Source organism: Carassius auratus, unplaced genomic scaffold, assembly GCF_003368295.1.
Source record: "Carassius auratus strain Wakin unplaced genomic scaffold, ASM336829v1 scaf_tig00217198, whole genome shotgun sequence".
NCBI classification, from domain to species: Eukaryota; Metazoa; Chordata; class Actinopteri; order Cypriniformes; family Cyprinidae; genus Carassius; species Carassius auratus.
This window is the reverse complement of record NW_020528938.1, coordinates 320,968-338,776: the sequence shown is the minus strand read 5'-3', so window position 1 is coordinate 338,776 and position 17,809 is coordinate 320,968. Positions and strand designations below refer to the sequence as shown.

Genomic DNA, 17,809 nt, shown 5'->3' with positions numbered 1-17,809 from the left:
ACATTTCATCAAAGTTGAAATGCATATAGTGTGAATATGCCATAATGCCTACAAATGCAGCCATCTGGTGTGGAGCATCACCTCTTACATACATTTTTACAAGACAGCAAGATCAGGCTTCTGTTAACAAACCCAGACTATAGAACATACCAGTGAATGTTTAAATGTGTGTTATGTGAGAGTTATAGGAACACATGAGGGACATTCTGGAAAGTTCCACTCTTGTTTGTCTGATATTTCATATCTATTATATTATAAAGAGAGAGAGAAAAACTCTTATAGAGGCTATTAATAGCTTACATTTTGGGGGCATTTTTATTCATCTTGGTGTCATTTCTGACCTTGCTCAATGCAATTTTAGGTCAATACCAGACTAGGTTGCTTGTTGTTAGGCTAAATATTCCTATATGGCTATATGGAGATGGTTTAATAGTAATATATAATAAAGAAAATGTTTCATCATGTATCACTGAAGACTGGAGGAATGATGCTGAAAATACAGCTGCACATCACAGAAATACATTACACTTTAATTTATAATCAAATTGAAGACAATATTTCTACTGCTTCTGATGTATTTTGGAGCAGAAGAAATTTATTTAAAAAACATAAAATCTTACCGTTCCAAAACGTTTGCCTGGTAGTGTGTGTGTTTGTGTGTGTGTGTATTCCCAATAAACCTGGAAATAGATTTAGTTTAAACCTTCAAATGCTTCGAAGGGGATTAGAAAATACATTTTCCATATTCAGTATTTTCGTTTTTCATATATCTCCTCATACTTGTCATCCGTAACAACAAAAATAAACAACACAACATGCCAGATTTAAAGAGAAGGTAAACATTAAGAAATTTTATTCAAATCAAGTCAAGTCACAGGGAAAAAAACATTTTGCATGCAGCAGTGTTTCAGCATACATGTTGATCCATAGAAAATTGATTATAGATAGAAATCATATCTAATTGTTGTAAAATTAAAGATAAAACACCTGAAAAATGATTACCCTTTAATCTACACTACGTAATTCAATGACATTATTACTAATCAAAAACATAAATTTAAGATGTGTGTTAAGATGTGGGATTTTATATGATATATATTTGACATTCCTTTTATTCCATTTTATTTATTTATTTTTTTATTTTTTTTTTACTTTAATCTATTATGACAGATAGGAATAGACAGCAAGAAAGTGAAGAGGTGGAGAAAGAGGCATGTGATTTGTAAAGGTCCTCAAGTCAGGACTTATATGAGTTTATATGCATCAAGTAAACACATAAAAAAAAGAATGGTTGAACAATTGTCAGCAACTTTCTATACTTTGTAATTAGTTGTACTATGCTTGCTAACTATCCTAGAGAGGTACTATAGATCATGAGTATAATATTACAGTATACAGTGCTAAATAAATGGAGTAAGTGAATTCTCCAAGACATGATGCTGTACTGAGAAATTGTTGTAAATGTGTATATCATTTGTATATCAAAGCCAAGTCTTGTCTACTCCCGAGTGTTTGGGTAGGAACACTGAAGTACTTCATCCAGCGTCTAACTTTGATTTCTCTCTTGTCTGAGAAGAGCAGAGAACTTCCACGCGTCGACGCACTGCGAGAGCAGAATCTCTTCAGGGAAGAACTCGTCCAGCTCAGGAGGAACGTCCAGGTCTTTACGCTCCATGTTGGACACAACGGTTTCTTTCAGACTGGAGGACAGACAGAAATCAATCAGTTACGATACATTCCCAGATGTTCAAAATATTCTTGAGTTTGATTATGCATTTAGGTAAGGAAGTAGGTGGGGCAGTAATGGGAAGCAATGGGGAGACAATTTTCTAAAAGTATGTGTGTGGTTGGGTGCTAATTAATTTTACGGATTGTGATTGTGCAAAAATAAAGGTTGAAAAGTTATGCTATGGACTCGTGTGTGTCAGTTGTTCACCCCACTTAGATAATGGTTTATCACAAATGTGCAGCAGATGCAGTAGAAAGGCAGATTGGTAGGCTACATGTAAAGCAAGCCAGTAACGAGAGAGAAAATAATGAATTAACAAGCTTCTCCTGAGGCTTTTAGAACACTTAACAGATGTGGATTCTGAATGAATGACATTGGTGTGTTCAAAACAGAAATTTTGCTTACCCCCAGTCAGGCCTGAAAGTGTCCGTGTCTTTTCGGTTCTTCAGATCTAAAAGCAGAATTTCATGAATCTCCAACAGGACGGCCCCGGCGCTGGGCTTAGTCAAAAAACTAGTGAGCTTTGTCTTGTGTTCCTCCTGCAGAGGATGTTTGTACTCTTCGCTGATGTCCTTAAATGGATCCTAAAGAGCAGATGAACACAGTCACGCTCACATACAAACTCACTAAAGCACAAAGCAGAATACTAAGTGTGTTGACTGTCTCACCCTCTTCAGACACAGCAGGGTCTCTGATTTCAGAGAGCTGAGCAGCTGCCACAGCGCCACACAGTGTTTCAGACTGAACCTGCTTAATGCCTGTACACACAATTAGCACTCATTCACTAAAGCATCACACACAGAGTTGTCAGTTAGTTAGCCTTTCTATATTTGTCCGCTTTTGGAAAGTTGTGGAATTATTACTATTATGTTTTCCTTCTTCTTTTGCTGTTGAAGTAAATGGGGAAACAAAAATGCTACATACATACTAGGGGTGTAACGGTACGCTAAAATCACGGTTCGGTACGTACCTCAGTTTTAAAGTCACGGTTTGGTTCATTTTCGGTATAGTAAGGGAAAGAAATGCAAACATTAAACTGCAGGTTGTTTTTTACTATAAACTTTTTTTTTACAATTTGTTTAAACTTTTTTTTTTTTTTTTAGATAATTTTTAATAAAATATATATAAAATAAAATAAGAATAAGAAATAAAATACTGCTGCAAAGTTCTCGACTAAATAAAATAATCTCAGTCTCAAACCAATATCATATAATAAAATATAATGAAAAATATAAATAAATAACTATGATTACAGTGCAGCATTACCAATCCCAGCTTGTAGGCCTGCTCATATTTAAAAAATATATATAACTTTTCCAAAGTGTAAAGTGCAGCATCAACCGTTTTTAGACCTGCTCAGATTTCGTTACTGCGTTGGACGGTTCAGAATTAAGAGCAAAGGTCTGTTTAAATGCCGACGGGAGCTGCGTTTGAATTTCAATCGTTTTTTTCCTAGTTGTAGTGATGTTCACACTCGCGCGATGCCTTTTGAAAACCTTAGGCTAGTGACACACTGGCATATTGCACCTGTCAAACATAGTCTATTTTGCCGTCAATACTGTTGATGGTGTCCTTTATCAGTAGGCTTTATATTTATGCTCAACGTGAAGTATAGATGTTGTTGTCGTGAAGACAAAATCCTGGTCTGTCGGCGGTCTCCCTCTATGTCACCTACAGGAGGAGAAGCGCGCCAGCTCCACCTCAGGCACGATTCTGGTGTGTAAAGACACAGAAAACGTGAAGCAGACGTCACGCAACTGACACGCTCAGAAATGCCACGCTCACGCCACGCAGCCAGTGTGTCACCGGCCTTAGAATCAGCTGCAGGACAGGATTTGCGCTGAACGTGTAGATTTTCGCAACTTAATATGTTCGTTTGGAAACAAGAAAATGTAACTATGTTCCACAATCAAAATATTGCATTCGGTCATTAGGTACACACTTGCACCGTACCGAAAGCCCTGTACCGAAACGGTCCAGTACGACTACACGTACCGTTACACCCCTAATACATACATAAAGGGTTCATTATATTTTACACTACTGAATAACTTTTCTGAACTACTTTAATTCTATAATTTTGCACATTTAAGGTGACATTACGGTAAAAGTAGTTCGGCTTTTAAATCTGTGTCTCAAGGCAGACTTAATACCAGTGAGGAATGGCCTGATCTGCATGGACAAATAATGAAGAAAGTGTTCATGACCAACCTTGAAGATGTGTGGGGCCATGTTGTCAGTCATCTGTAGCACCTCCTCCAAAAAAGTACCCAGCAGCACCCATGGCTCTCCCCCGGTCATGGCCAGGAAACCTAGGGCCAGCTCGACTGTAGACAGAGCCTCACACACATCACTGTAGGACTGCAGCTCCTTCACCAGGTTGTGCTTTGCAAGAGCCTGCAGCGGCTCCTTTGAATGCAAAAATCACAGTATGGCTTGAAAAATTTAACAAATATATCTACGCATTGTAAACATGGATTTAATTAAATATAAAAAAATGTTATGTTGCATTTAAACAATGTAAAGAAATTTTCATTAAGAGCATTTTCACACTAAAGCCTTTTTTGTGGACCTGTGTCAACAAAATTGTAACCAATACATTAACTTAGTGATTAAACGTATTATGTTAAAACGAATAACACAACTTACTTGTGAAACTTTGCCCTTCACATCCTTTAATATGATATTATATATTCTGTCCTGCCTGTTCACCACTGTTGGAATACCCTACACAAAAAAAAGATAAATAATTAAGGGTTGTTGACGTGACCTGATATTTTCACAGAATTTTTTTTTTTTTAATTAATATTGTTGTTATTTAATATTCAGTAAATGGTTAAAAATGTCTTTGTCATACATAGACCTGTTATAAAAGCTGCAGTGTTATCAGATTTTTTTAAATTTTGGAGCCAAATCTCAAAATTGTCCTGTGGTGTGACTGTCTCAAGCATGGTTCAATAAATAACAACTTTTATAAATGAAAAAGAAAAGCAGAAAAATGTTAATAAATACCTCCAGCATAATTGTACAAGTGTCTTTTTTAATAAATGGCAATCATTTTTTATATTTTTGTAAGTGTAAGAACTTAATACATTTTGTCTCTGAAAACCATATCCTCTGGTGTGACATCATATCCTGATTTTAAATCGGCCAATTCCAGAGAAAACTTATCTGAAGGACCTCATTCATGATCATGTTATTGAACCCGACACGTGCACATGATAAATTTCGGTCTCAAAATTGTTCAAATATTTAACTTTTTTGGAACCACTACCAAAGTGTTATGTTTTATTGTACTTTGGTGTGACACCCCTAAATTATATTTTAAATTAAAAACTGCATGTTGAACTACATAATCATTGAAGATTATGCAAATGTGTCTTGCAAACCGCTAATGACAGGTTAGCTTGAAATAGCAAGGTCATTATTTGATAGTAAAAGTCTAAAACGTCCTTTGGTGTGAAAGAAAATGTCATCCGGTGTGACACCTATACTGTCACACCACAGGACACAGATGTCACATCAGAGGACTAGGTCTCTTTAAGAAGCAGTTTAAATAATTAAATAAGATTTGTTTAACTAATTTGTATTCTTCTTTTTAATAATTAACAGTGTTCTTAAAAGCAATAATTACATTAAACTATTTTCTGATGTTTTTACAGAAAACTTGTACTGTTATAAAGTGTCATGAAAATAAGTATAAAATGTGATACTTTGTTTTTGAGAGAAATAATTGAGGCAGAAAAAATAGTGGAAGAGAGAGGACATGGAAATATAGACAGAAAATTAACAGGGATCCATCAGAATGGAGGAGATCCTAAGAGAGCGATGCAGAAAGTAAACAGTATCAAAATGATGCCTTAAAAAGAGCAGCCATATAGTTATATATAAAAAATTAATTCACATCTTAATGAATATAGTTTGAATATCAATCATATTTAGCTGTGCCACACATGCAGCGGGGGGCTAGAAAAGTTTTAGTAACAAACTGATTGACTAAGAGACTGAATTTTGTTGATGAAAATTATTTTTTATCAAAATTAAACTTTCTTTTTCCTTTGACATGTTCAAAATGAAATATAAATAATTTAATAACTACCTTTCTTGTAAGGACTTTCTGTCCTTTAGTATGACGTAATGTCCTATGGTTTGACATAAAAGAACCACAGATTTGTTTTTATCTCAAATTTTTTTTTCTTAATTTTTGCGGTCACAACCATAGGACAAACTTATGGTTTAGTTTAATACAAATGTAAAAAAAAAAAGAAAATAAAAAGCAGTGAAATAATTTACAAAGTTAGTGACCCTTTATATTTTCTCAAAGATTAGACTTCACACTACATAAATATATGCATTTCTTTTTCAAAAAATATTTTTTATAAACTACCCTTAAACCAAGTATTTTATAATCCTCAAGATCTCCTAAAAAACGTCTGTTTTAACTCTGAACATGCATTTTCAGTTCTTGTGGTGTTGTGACATACATTAAGGGTTATGAAAGGTTTGCCCTGTAGAAAGCGGGTGACGATCTGTTGCTGAATATTGGGCAGGTCGTACTCCATCAGTGTTTCCTGTCCGCACTCCATGCTGTACTGGCAGTTGGACAGTATCAGTGGAAGCAGATCCCGCTCATACTCGTAATGGATCACATGCAGCTCCGTCAGGTCAGCTGGGCTTACTGTGTAACTGATGGAAACAGGACAGAGAAAAATAACATAGAAAAATACAGAGTTGGACAGTAACTAAGTATTGTTGTTACTGTACTAAAGTACATTTTTTAAGCATTTGCACTTTACTGGAGTATTTTTAATTTGGGAAACTTTTATTTTGGGAGGCTTTTATTTCACTAAACATAACATGGTAAAATTTTAAAATAAAGTTCACCAATTAACAATAGTTATCTACATTAGTTAAAATGAACTAATAATGAACAATACTTTTTATACTACAGCATTTATTAATCTTAGTCAATATTGATTTTGCTCTGTGAACTACCATAAACAAACAATGAACTGTTGTATTTTTATTAAAATTAACAAAAAATAATAAATGTATTGTTCATTGTTTGTTCATGCTAGTTAATACATTAACTAATGTTAACAAATGACACTTTACATTTATTCATTTTGCAGATGCTTTTGTCCAAATTGACTTATAATTGGCGAATACATCAAGCGATTCATCTTTCTTTCTTTTTTTCATTTAGGATTAACTCAAGTAGTCGAAAGAGATGAGTTTTCAGCTGTTGCTTGAAAATTGTCAGGGATTCAGCATTTCGTATAAGGGTGGGAAAATCATTACACCAGCCAGGATCAGTGAACAAAAATGTTCTCGAAAGTGATTTTGTGCCTCTCTGTGATGGTACCACAATGCAAGCATCAATGACTATGTTTACATTGACATCAGTAATCTAATTATTTACCTTTTTCTGAATAAGACAATATTACGATTAAGGTGTTTACATGAGTTGCTGTTAGAATATTCTTTTCATGTTCCCATTTAACATGTTATAGTATTAATGGCACACGTCATTGTCACCACGCAACACCATCTGACATCACATCCTCATTAGACATTCACATATTAACATATAGTTTGTCTTAATTGTGATTCCATATATGGTTTTGGGTGTTTCATTTTTAATTTACTGAAAGCTTCAAGTGCAGTTAATTACTTATCATGTTATACATGCAAATAGATGACAGCACTGAACTCGTTATGACAATTTGGTGATGCATAATGCTGACAGGACCTATGTGTCATACAAATGTCACCACTACATCATAACCTACCCAATGTATTACTGGTGGCATATAATCTCTTTGTACCTTACTAGGGATTGAATGGACAAGATACACCAGTAAGAAGTACCGGTCCCAGGTATGCTAACACAAGTGCTGGGGCTAACGTCTGACTCCTTCGTCAAGTCTGACTGCTGAGAAGATGCCAGAAGAACTTACAGGAGAGCTAAAATGTTCCCCCCTGGTGTGGGGGAATGGCACAGCAACGAGACACCAAGCATGCTTTCTGCCATTCACCTGTTTGTACCCACGCACGCACGAAGAAACTGGCTCAACCCGGAGACTGTAGAATCTGGCACAGTGTCGCCCAGCCTGCAGCTCTACAAATATCAGCCATGCTCCAACTGCCATTGACAGCAAGACTCCCAGCTAAGTGAGCAGTCATTCCGAAGGGGCACGGCTCACCTTGCAATTGGTACACCAAGGCGATGGCATCCACTATCCAGTGAGCTAACCTCTGCTTGGAGACAGCCTTCCCCCGTCTTCCAAAGCAGACACAGAGCTGCTCAGAGACTCTGAAGCAATAGATGCATAAATGTGCAGAGCATGGATGGGATACAGTAATCCTAAAGCCGTGTCTGCTTCCTCTGGTGTCAGTGCTTGCAAGTTTACCACCTGGTCCCGAAAGGGAGTGGTGGGAACCTTGGGCACATACCCAGGCCGGGGATAACGTGACAGTCGACCAGCCCGAATTGTCCTAGACACGTTTCATTGACCGAAAACACTTAGAGATCCAGCCTCTTAATGGAAGTTAGCATGGTTAGGAGCGCTGTCTTAAGAGACTGGATCTTCAGCTTGACTGACTCGAGTGAGACAAAAGGTTCCTCTGCAGTCCAGTGAGGGACGGCCTCCGCTCCAATACTTCTTGCAGGAAGGAAAGCCCAATGCCGATTTGACTTCTTTGGGGGTCTTCTTTAGGAGAAGAACATCACTCATTGAACAGAATCAACCTCAGAGTGTAGGCCTGTCTCGTAGAGGGAGTTAGTAGCGACAACGGATGCAGGAAGACCACTGAAGTCCTCCACGTCCCATCCAGGAGCAGAGTTAATACTTATTATTGCTAAATGCTGGACCATTCCCATTTCGCTCTGCATATGGAACCTGAAGATTTTTTTAAACCAAGAATGAATCGAAATGAAAATGAAAAGAAAACATTTAGCTTATATATATATATATATATATATATATATATATATATATATATATATATATATATATATATATATATATAATATAGGCCTTATATTTATTTACTGTTTAATAAAAATAGCATGCATATGATCCTTTGTGTAAAGGTCTTTAAACTTTTGTTTAGTAGACTGTAGCCTAAGACTATCCTACATTTTGAAATTAACAAATTGTACATTTTTTTATGTTTTTTTTAAATGTTACAATGTTATATCATAATGTTATTGTTGTTTTACTTACTGTTTGAATTACTGTTTTACCTTTATTTATCTAATTTTACAATTACATTCATTTCGCAATCCCCCCCTTTTCGCCACCAGGCGGTAGTTTTGCGAATGATTCTAACACGTGACTGAATTACAGTAACCTCCGCGGCAACGTGGCAGCGGTACTCGTGGCGTTAATGCCAAATTAGGCTGTCCACCTACTGTACCACCCACCGCATCCAGCCGGTCCACGAGAAAATGAACTGGTCTGTGGTGTAAAAAAGGTCGGAGACCCCTGATCTAAGGAGCGTGGGCTGTCGTAAAAGCACATTGGGTGCACAATTGAGATCTCCTGTGTTGTGATCGGCCTGCAGTGATCTGAGCCATGTCTGACCCCAATGGAGGAGATGGCAGGCGAGCTGAGACATGCTACAGAAGCATACTCCACCTTGGTGAAACTGGTGGAGGGCTAGAAGCACCACCAGAAACTCCAGGAAATCTGTCCAGGAAACCCCAGGCTGCATGCCCATTGCTTGCGGCACTCCAGCTCATACTGGAGGCATCTATAGTGACAACAACATGCCTGGGCTCTTGTTCTAAGGGCACACTGGCCCATAGAAAGGCAATATCCGATCAAGGGCTGAATGTGCAGTGATATTGCTGCGTGATGGTCACCCAGTATCTCATTGCCCAATGCTGAAGCGGTTTCGTATAAAGCAAACTGGGCAGGGTGACCATGGCTGCAGATGCCTTATGCCCCAGGAACCTCTGAAATAATTTGAACGTAACTGCTTTTTCCCCCTGAATGAGTTCAGCCAGATTAGCACTGACTATGCACATTTGTTGGTGTGATTTGCTATCATATTGACCAACTCCCTTCTGAGAAAACAGATGCACTAGACAGGGGACATCTGAACTCCTTACCCAGACTCCTCTCCGGTGTGTTTTTCCATGGTGTACACAAGGTCATTATGAAGGGCAATGAGGTAGCTGACAAGGGCAGTGGAGCACAGGCCCAGACCACGTCTTTGTGGCAGCAGCACCTGCAGGTCATCGTCCAGACTCAGATCCTTCTGAGTGTATTCAGCCGGCAGCTTTATCTCTCCTAATACAAAAATATTAATTAATCAACAGAAAACAATACAATTTGCTCATCTGCCAAAGAAATGATTTAATAGTGGTCTTAAACATTGTTAGTATGTAGGGGGTTGGTTTACCTGCCGTGGCCAGAGATGCCCTGAGTTGGTTCCATGTTGACAAGAAGATGTTTATGCACTTTTTATACCAAGCTAGTGAAGCTGTTGGTTGAAAAGTTGACACTATTACTGGGTTTACAATGAAAATAATAATTATTTATAGAGAAATGCCATATGCCCACAGGATTGCTGAAGACGTTTGCACTAAAATGGGTAAATTAACCACAAACAAGCTTGCTAAAATTATTCATAACAATTTATCATCTATCAGTCATGAACATCCTCATACGGACCCTAAGATAGGGCTGGCCAAGGCTGCCCATTTAGATCCACTTTCTCGCAGAGATCAATCTCCAGCCTAATTAAAACTCTTTATTTTGACCTTGATAATTTTGTTCATGTGTGTTTGATTAGGGCTGGAATGAACTCTGCAGAAAACTGAATCTAGAAGGCCAGAGCTGTCCACCCCTACACCAAGACAACATTTAGCCGTGGCAAATTATTTCTTCATTCTCTATGAGCAATTGTCCAGTACCTTCTTTATGGTTATCCAGAAAATCTCCTATGGTTTTGAAGGTTAGGTCTGTCACGTTCTGGAACTTCTTTACCAAATCCTTCTGGAGAACCAAGATGTCAGGAAGGAACTTAACTAGCCGTAACTCTGCTTCCTGAAATTAACAGTGTACTGGTTAGATCAGTTACACAATTACATGTTACAAGTTATGTTACATTTAACAAACAATTTACAACAAACCAACAAGCAAACCATGATGGTAGAGTCATATAAAATCCCTCCCCTGAACTGCAGATAACTCCAAATGTAACACGGGTAACTGGTTACCACTGCAGCAAAGATGCATCAGCATGATAAAATGAGGGGAATTTATGATCATTCACACTTTTATAGGAGTAAGGGATATGTTATTTATATGTCGATTACTGTGCACTATGATGTAAATAAACTACAAACTAAAAATCTCTCAAAAGACAACTTGAGAGTAATTATTTTTCTTGTTAATTCAACTGTATAGTCAGTTTAACTTGTTTAATCTGTACACTCTTTCTTTTGGACATAAATTAGGATTACAAAGTCACTTTTCTGCTATTGTTCTTAGATTCCTCTACACCTGTTTATCTTATTTTTCCCCCATGCTGCTTTATTATAGTGAAATAACTTAAGATAAAACTGACATTAATATCTTACCTTTTGAAGGAACCTCCAGAGTATAGGTAAAGTGTCCCGGCCATTGTTCTGTTCCACAATGTGGGCCAGACTCAACACCGAGACCTTCCTCCTGCAGCTCCAGATGGATGAATTATGGATAAGGGAGTTCTGGGGCAAAGAATGCAGGAAAAGCTCTGGTTTCTCAAATGTCAACCTCATCACTATATTAGAAGACACTCGCTCATCTTTCCTGATTAATTCATTCACGTCCTTTAGCCGTTTCTCCAGAACCTGAGAGAAAGAAATATATCAAAATGAAAAAGAATGAAAAGTAGAACCTCAACTGATAGTCATTTCAGTAATCCAGAGGTTGACAAACTTTTTGTCAGCTGAACCTCTTAGATGTAATCTATTTACTTGAAGTACCCCTTGAGGTTTTAGGTTAATATTTAAACAATTTAACAACACTTTTGCATGTTCACAGTTCTCTGATGACACTTAATGGTCACATGTCCTGCAAGTAAACAGATATCTAATCTTTTTTTTTTCTAATCTGTCTTTATATTGATATTTCTAAAATGTCAATTAAAATGTCATATTGGTAAAAACTTCTGTCTTCTGTCCACTCACAGCACTTGCAGAGATGTATGAAGTTTGAAAGAGGCAGCATATACTGTGAACCAAGCCTCTCTGGAAATGCATTAAAAGATGTTAAAAGCTGTTGTTCACTTTGATACATGCAGTCCAACTGACTATATACTTCATTAATTAATTACATGAAGGTGGACTAAAACAAACAAATGTCCAATGTTATCCAATAATGAAACAACAAACAGACACCTCTGACCTAGAGCTTTAGAACCAAGCCCAGGAAGCACTTATCATTAGTCCATGCAGTTTCTGCCCTTCACCCATCTAGAGACTGATTGCTAAGGTTTTGGCCTGTGACCTAAATAAAAATTCCTTAGGACTTCCGGATGCAGCAGCAGTACTGTAGGTGAAACGGAGAGATCACAGAGATCCTTTCACATTCATTAATAACTACGTTTGGAAATGGAGTTGAACTATAAGGGTGCTCTGATCATCATTAAGCAGTTAATCGCTTCTTATAACTGCTGATCTCTCAATTTGCCAATCTTAAAAACCGATCTTATGTTGAAGATGCAAAAAGATCAGCACCAACTGTCAAAGGTATGGCAAATATGACATGCTTGCAGTGGCACATTCTCACGTTCTGAGTTTCTAGAATGTGAGGAAAAACACATTTACAGACACACTTTGTTCAGAGTCTTTGTCACAAATGTGCTTTAATCTCTCTGGTCTTGAGTCTCTAGCAACAGGGAAAACTGCATTCCCACATCCATTGTGAGGTAATCATTCCTCATAGTTACCAGAGCTTGAAAACGAAAAACAATTCAATTGGTTCACTCCGAGCAGAATCGATATTTTAACATTTCTGTTCTGCGTTCCTCTGATATTATTACCGGTCCGAAATCAGTTCGGGTGGAAGAAATACCGGTTAATAACGTTATTTAAAAATAAAAAATATTATTTGCCTATAATTTGCCTAATAATAATAATAATAATAATAATAATAATAATAATAATAATAATAATAATAATACAATAAAAATAAAGTATAGTGTTTTCTTTAAGAGATCTAACGCTTAGTCACAGCCAATACAGCATCATCTTCTCTAGATTTTGGCCAAATGTAAGATACTAAAAAAAATAAAAAATAAAAAAACACTTAAGTCACGGCTCACATCGCATTTTATTAGCCCTATTACTTCCGAAATAATGAAGGCTAAAATGCCTGTAACTAGTCTAAAGTAAAATGTTTAAAACATTATAAAAACAATTATTAGTTTATCCACAACAAATCATTTCAATTAACAGTATTTAGAAAAGAACAGGAATTAAAAATATAAGAAGCTAGAGCATATTAACGACAAACTAAAACTAATTATATATTATATATATATATATATATATATATATATATATATATATATATATATATATATATATATATATATATATATATATATATATATAAACTTATACTTTTTGTAGAAAGAAAAAAGATTATTTAATTCAGATATAGACACACATATTACATGGCTTTTCATACCACTGCTATGCTGATGACACTCAACTCTACCTCTCATTCCATCCTGATAATCTGACGGTAGCTACTCGCATCTCAGCTTGTCTAACTGACATTTCTTCCTGGATGATGGACCATCACCTTCAACTCAACCTTGCCAAGACAGAACTGCCTGTGGTTCCAGCAAACCCATCGCTTCATCACAGTTTCACCATCAAGTTAGCCACATCAACCATAACTCCTTCAAAAACAGCGAGTATGATTGATGATCAGCTGACTTTCTCACACCACATTGCTAAAACTGTCCGATCCTGCAGATTTGCTTTATTTAACATCAAGAAGATCAAGCCCTTTCTTTCGGATCATGCTGCACAACTCCTTGTTCAAGCTCTTGTTCTGTCCAGGCTGGACTATTGCAATGCCCTCTTTGGCAGTTCTTCCAGCCAATTCTATCAAACCTTTACAATTAATCCAGAACGCGGCAGCAAGATTAATTTTTAATGAGCCAAAAAGAATACACATCACACCTCTGTTTATCAATTTGCACTGGCTTCCAATAGCTGCTCGCATAAAATTCAAGGCATTGATGTTTGCCTACAAAACTACCACTGGCTCTGCACCCATTTACCTAAATTTGTTACTTCAGACTTATGTGCCTCTAGAAGCTTGCGTTCTGCAAGTGAACGTCGCTTGATTGTGCCATCCCAAAGAAGCACAAAGTCATTTTTACAGACTTTTAAATTAAATGTTCCCTCCTGGTGGAATGACCTCCCCAACTCAATCCGAGCAGCTGAGTCCTTAGCCATCTTCAAGAATCGGCTTAAAACACATCTCTTCCATCTTTATTTGACCCTCTAACTTTAACACTCACTATTATAATTCTATCCTTTTTTAAAAAAAGAAAAAAGAAAACACTTGTCCCTTTTAGACTAACACTCTATTAATTTGTTACTTGTTTTATTTATATATATATATATATATATATATATATATATATATATATATATATATATATATATATATATTTATATATATATATATATATATATATATATATATATATATATATATATTTTTATATATATATATATATATTTTTTTATATATATATATATATATATATATATATATATATATATATATATATATATATATATATATATATATATATATATATATATATATATATATATATATATATACACACACACACATACATTCTATCTGTTTTCCTTTCATTTATTATACTATTCACAAAAGCAAAAAAGACGTCTAACAGTAGCTTGCACTTTTTCTGTTTTATCTGTTTTCTTTTTATTTATTATATTATTTAAAAGCCCTTGCTATGTGTACTGCGATTAACCTAACTGAGACTTGATATAGCACTTGCATATCATTGCTCTTTTGTTGATTTTGATTGCTTCCATTGTCCTTAATTAAATTATGTTTATACAGCTAAAGTTAAACAAAAAGCTTTAGTTATTATAGAGGATTCATTACAGACTTTGCACTGCCAGTTTCAGTTACTGCCATCAAGGCAACGTTTTAGGTAACCTCTGGCAATTACAAATGTGTATCAGATGTCATTTTCGCCAACTGCAGTTAGAATTTTAAATGCTGATATATGAATATTAATATGTTTGCAGATATGTGTACATATGGGAATGTATGTGCCTGCTAAAGTTTTTTTTTGTCTATATTGTATTGGATTTTTACTTTATTTTACTTTCTAGAGTTGTTGTGTATTGTAGTGTTGTATTGTAGTGTTGTATTTTCTAAAAACAAACAAAAAAACTATTAATTCCTGTATGCACATTTTTTCTTCTGTTTATAACCTTAAAGAGCCAGTAAGAAGAAAATTCTAAGCTTCCTATCACTGTTTATAAGTCCTGTACATTAGGTTTAAATCCATCCAAGGTTAAAAAACATTGTCATTTTGTCAAAATATCATTTTAAATTACCTCAATTCTCAGAGATCCCCAAACGGTTCCCGCAAAGCTGTTCAAAAGATTCCGTTTCCTTAAACCCCACCTTTCGGTAGCATACTGTGTTCTGATTGGTCAACTGACATAAGCAGGTTTGATTGGTTGTTCCGCACACACCTCCACGGTAAACCATGCGTTAGCATCTGTTTGGGGTGAATTATGTCTTTTTCCTCTCATCGCGAAGCAAACAGTAAAATAAAAAACTTGATCAGTCTCGCTGCTTTTTCTTCTGTGTGGGTGTATTCAAGGCACGCTTCAGTTTGAATCTGAATAGCGCGTTCAGCGCGGGGCGTGGTCACATTAGATATAATGAAGGGAGACGTGAAAAACGGACATCGCGTTGTTTTCATATGGATTACTTTATCACAGAATATCTGTTAGCAGCACTTATTTAGTTTTAAAGTAGACATGTCAAGCTTTCTATAGATATCTCTCTCAGGTCTCTCTTAGTTACACTTCATTTTAATGACGTGTTTGTAAATGAAGATCAGCAGCTGCAGACAGCACACATACTGATAAGACGCTCGGGAGAAAACAGACACATAACTTCATAATCATACTTCGCCTTGTGATTCGGAGATGCTCGTTGTTCTAAATAAAGTTGGTAATGAACCATCTTTTATGGCCAAATGCTTTGAAAATCCCGCTGTACTCACCGAGATTAGAAAAGCAGTCATCAGTGAAATGTTGTGAACACAACAAAAGGGATTTGTTGTACTGCTCTGGTATTGTGGTGAAAATGAATTTTAGCCATTGGTTCTTCTGATTTTCATTCTTTGGCAGTGAAAATAAAACAAACTTGCCTTTATAATTAAAAACACACTGTCTCCTCGACATGATGCTCTCACACCAACCAGATAGTCTGTGTGTGGGGGTGGGGCAGGTCAGAGTTTCGTTTCTCTCAAGACGGTAGGCGGAGATTATTATGCAAAGTGTTCCTAGTGACGTACATAGAGATGGGCAAAAGATTTGAAATCTATAACGACTCGTTTCAGCGATTCAGAGTCGACTCCTTACTTTAGAAGCCAATAACTTTATAAATCGTGTACTTTTTGGTTTAATTACTTTGCACATTGTTTACACTGATGGACAGCTACATCATACACTGTAATACAGGTAATTTTAGATTTCCCATCTGTTTGGCTCTTTAACTCAGTATCACTGTTATTCCATAAGCGCCAACTGCTGTCAGAGAGTAAATTTGGGTCTCATTCAGCCTGTCTGCTGTTATGTAGTTTTATGCATACCAGTTTCACAAAGCTTGTGAGAGCAAAGTCAGATTATTGTTTTTGCTTGTCTTAAATCACATTTTGTTACAATAATCATATTGTGAAACCAAAATTGTAAACTTATATTATTGTGAGTTGAGTCAATTGTTATATTCCTACTCCTGTTTTACTGATTTTTGTTCATGGTATTTAGCTGCTACTAAATCTTTTGCAAAAATATAGACAAAAAAATAAATATCTTTGATATCTAAATGTTTGATTCATTATTTTGGATCAGAAACTGGAAATTGTTAAGAATCAGAATCAGATTTGATAAAATTATCTCCCTTGTGCCTGTTTACTTGGATCACGTTTATTGGATTTCTGCTTTTTGCCTGTTAACGAGGGACAGAGATCCACACAAATAGTTACACTAAATCCTGTAGAACTACCTTATAATGAAAAAAGTTTTTTTTCCCCTTTTATTGTAAATAATTGTCTATCCATTTCAGACATAATGTAAAATCATGGAAATACATGAAAAAAAAAAAAGCAAAATCAAACATGATACGTTATACTGGATACATAATACACTAAAAGAAAGAATGTTGTTCACCTTCAGCTGATGTGTAATGACATCATTATTCATGGCATTTTCCCATCCATTTCTTGCATCTTTAGAGGAAAGGTTTTTATCATAAGGAGCAGGCCCTGTTTATAATAACAAAATGTAACATTTCTTGAATTTATGTGGCAGGAGATCAATATTGCATGTGGAAATGTAAGTTAAGTTTTGGAAACTCTTACACTGGCTGGCCGGATGGGGATCAAGTAGACTGTGGATGGTCAAATGGATAGTACTGATCGTATCATCCACTCCTTTACCCAGAGCTCTGCTCAGCTGCTCCATGTCTTTCACAAGATGGGCCATCAGGAATGGCCTGGGATCTGGCACAGCAGGCTTGATGATCTGCATGACACTCTGCACAAGAACATGCAAGAACATGTAATGAAGATAGTAAAAGTTGCTCAGATCTCAGGGGTGTCCAAACTCAATGTTGGATGGCAGGTGTCCTGGAGAGTTTACAGTTTGGACACCCCTGTCCTATCTATAATCTAATTGTAATATGTTATTGATTTTTGGCGAACAATTGATTTGTGCAGGCACAGTAAAATTTTCTTTTTTTTAATTATTATAAATATATTTTACCTGCATCTTTA

The 17,809-nt window shown here is 36.0% G+C and overlaps 1 protein-coding gene across 1 annotated transcript in view; it reads right to left on the bottom strand.

Annotated features, from left to right (window-relative positions):
* Positions 1–839: 839 nt before the first annotated feature.
* Positions 840–17,809, bottom strand: part of LOC113100219 (E3 ubiquitin-protein ligase rnf213-alpha-like) — a 105,734-nt gene continuing 88,764 nt past the window's right edge. Inside the window, exons 55-66 of the mRNA XM_026265009.1 lie at positions 17,396–17,570; positions 17,205–17,299; positions 11,325–11,576; positions 10,656–10,788; positions 10,142–10,222; positions 9,849–10,029; positions 6,214–6,415; positions 4,379–4,456; positions 3,941–4,138; positions 2,398–2,487; positions 2,135–2,313; positions 840–1,700 (exon numbers count right to left, since the gene is read on the bottom strand). Of these exons, the coding sequence (XP_026120794.1) occupies positions 1,547–1,700; positions 2,135–2,313; positions 2,398–2,487; positions 3,941–4,138; positions 4,379–4,456; positions 6,214–6,415; positions 9,849–10,029; positions 10,142–10,222; positions 10,656–10,788; positions 11,325–11,576; positions 17,205–17,299; positions 17,396–17,570 (1,818 nt within the window). The 3' untranslated portion in view covers positions 840–1,546. The remainder of the gene's footprint in view (positions 1,701–2,134; positions 2,314–2,397; positions 2,488–3,940; positions 4,139–4,378; positions 4,457–6,213; positions 6,416–9,848; positions 10,030–10,141; positions 10,223–10,655; positions 10,789–11,324; positions 11,577–17,204; positions 17,300–17,395; positions 17,571–17,809) is intronic.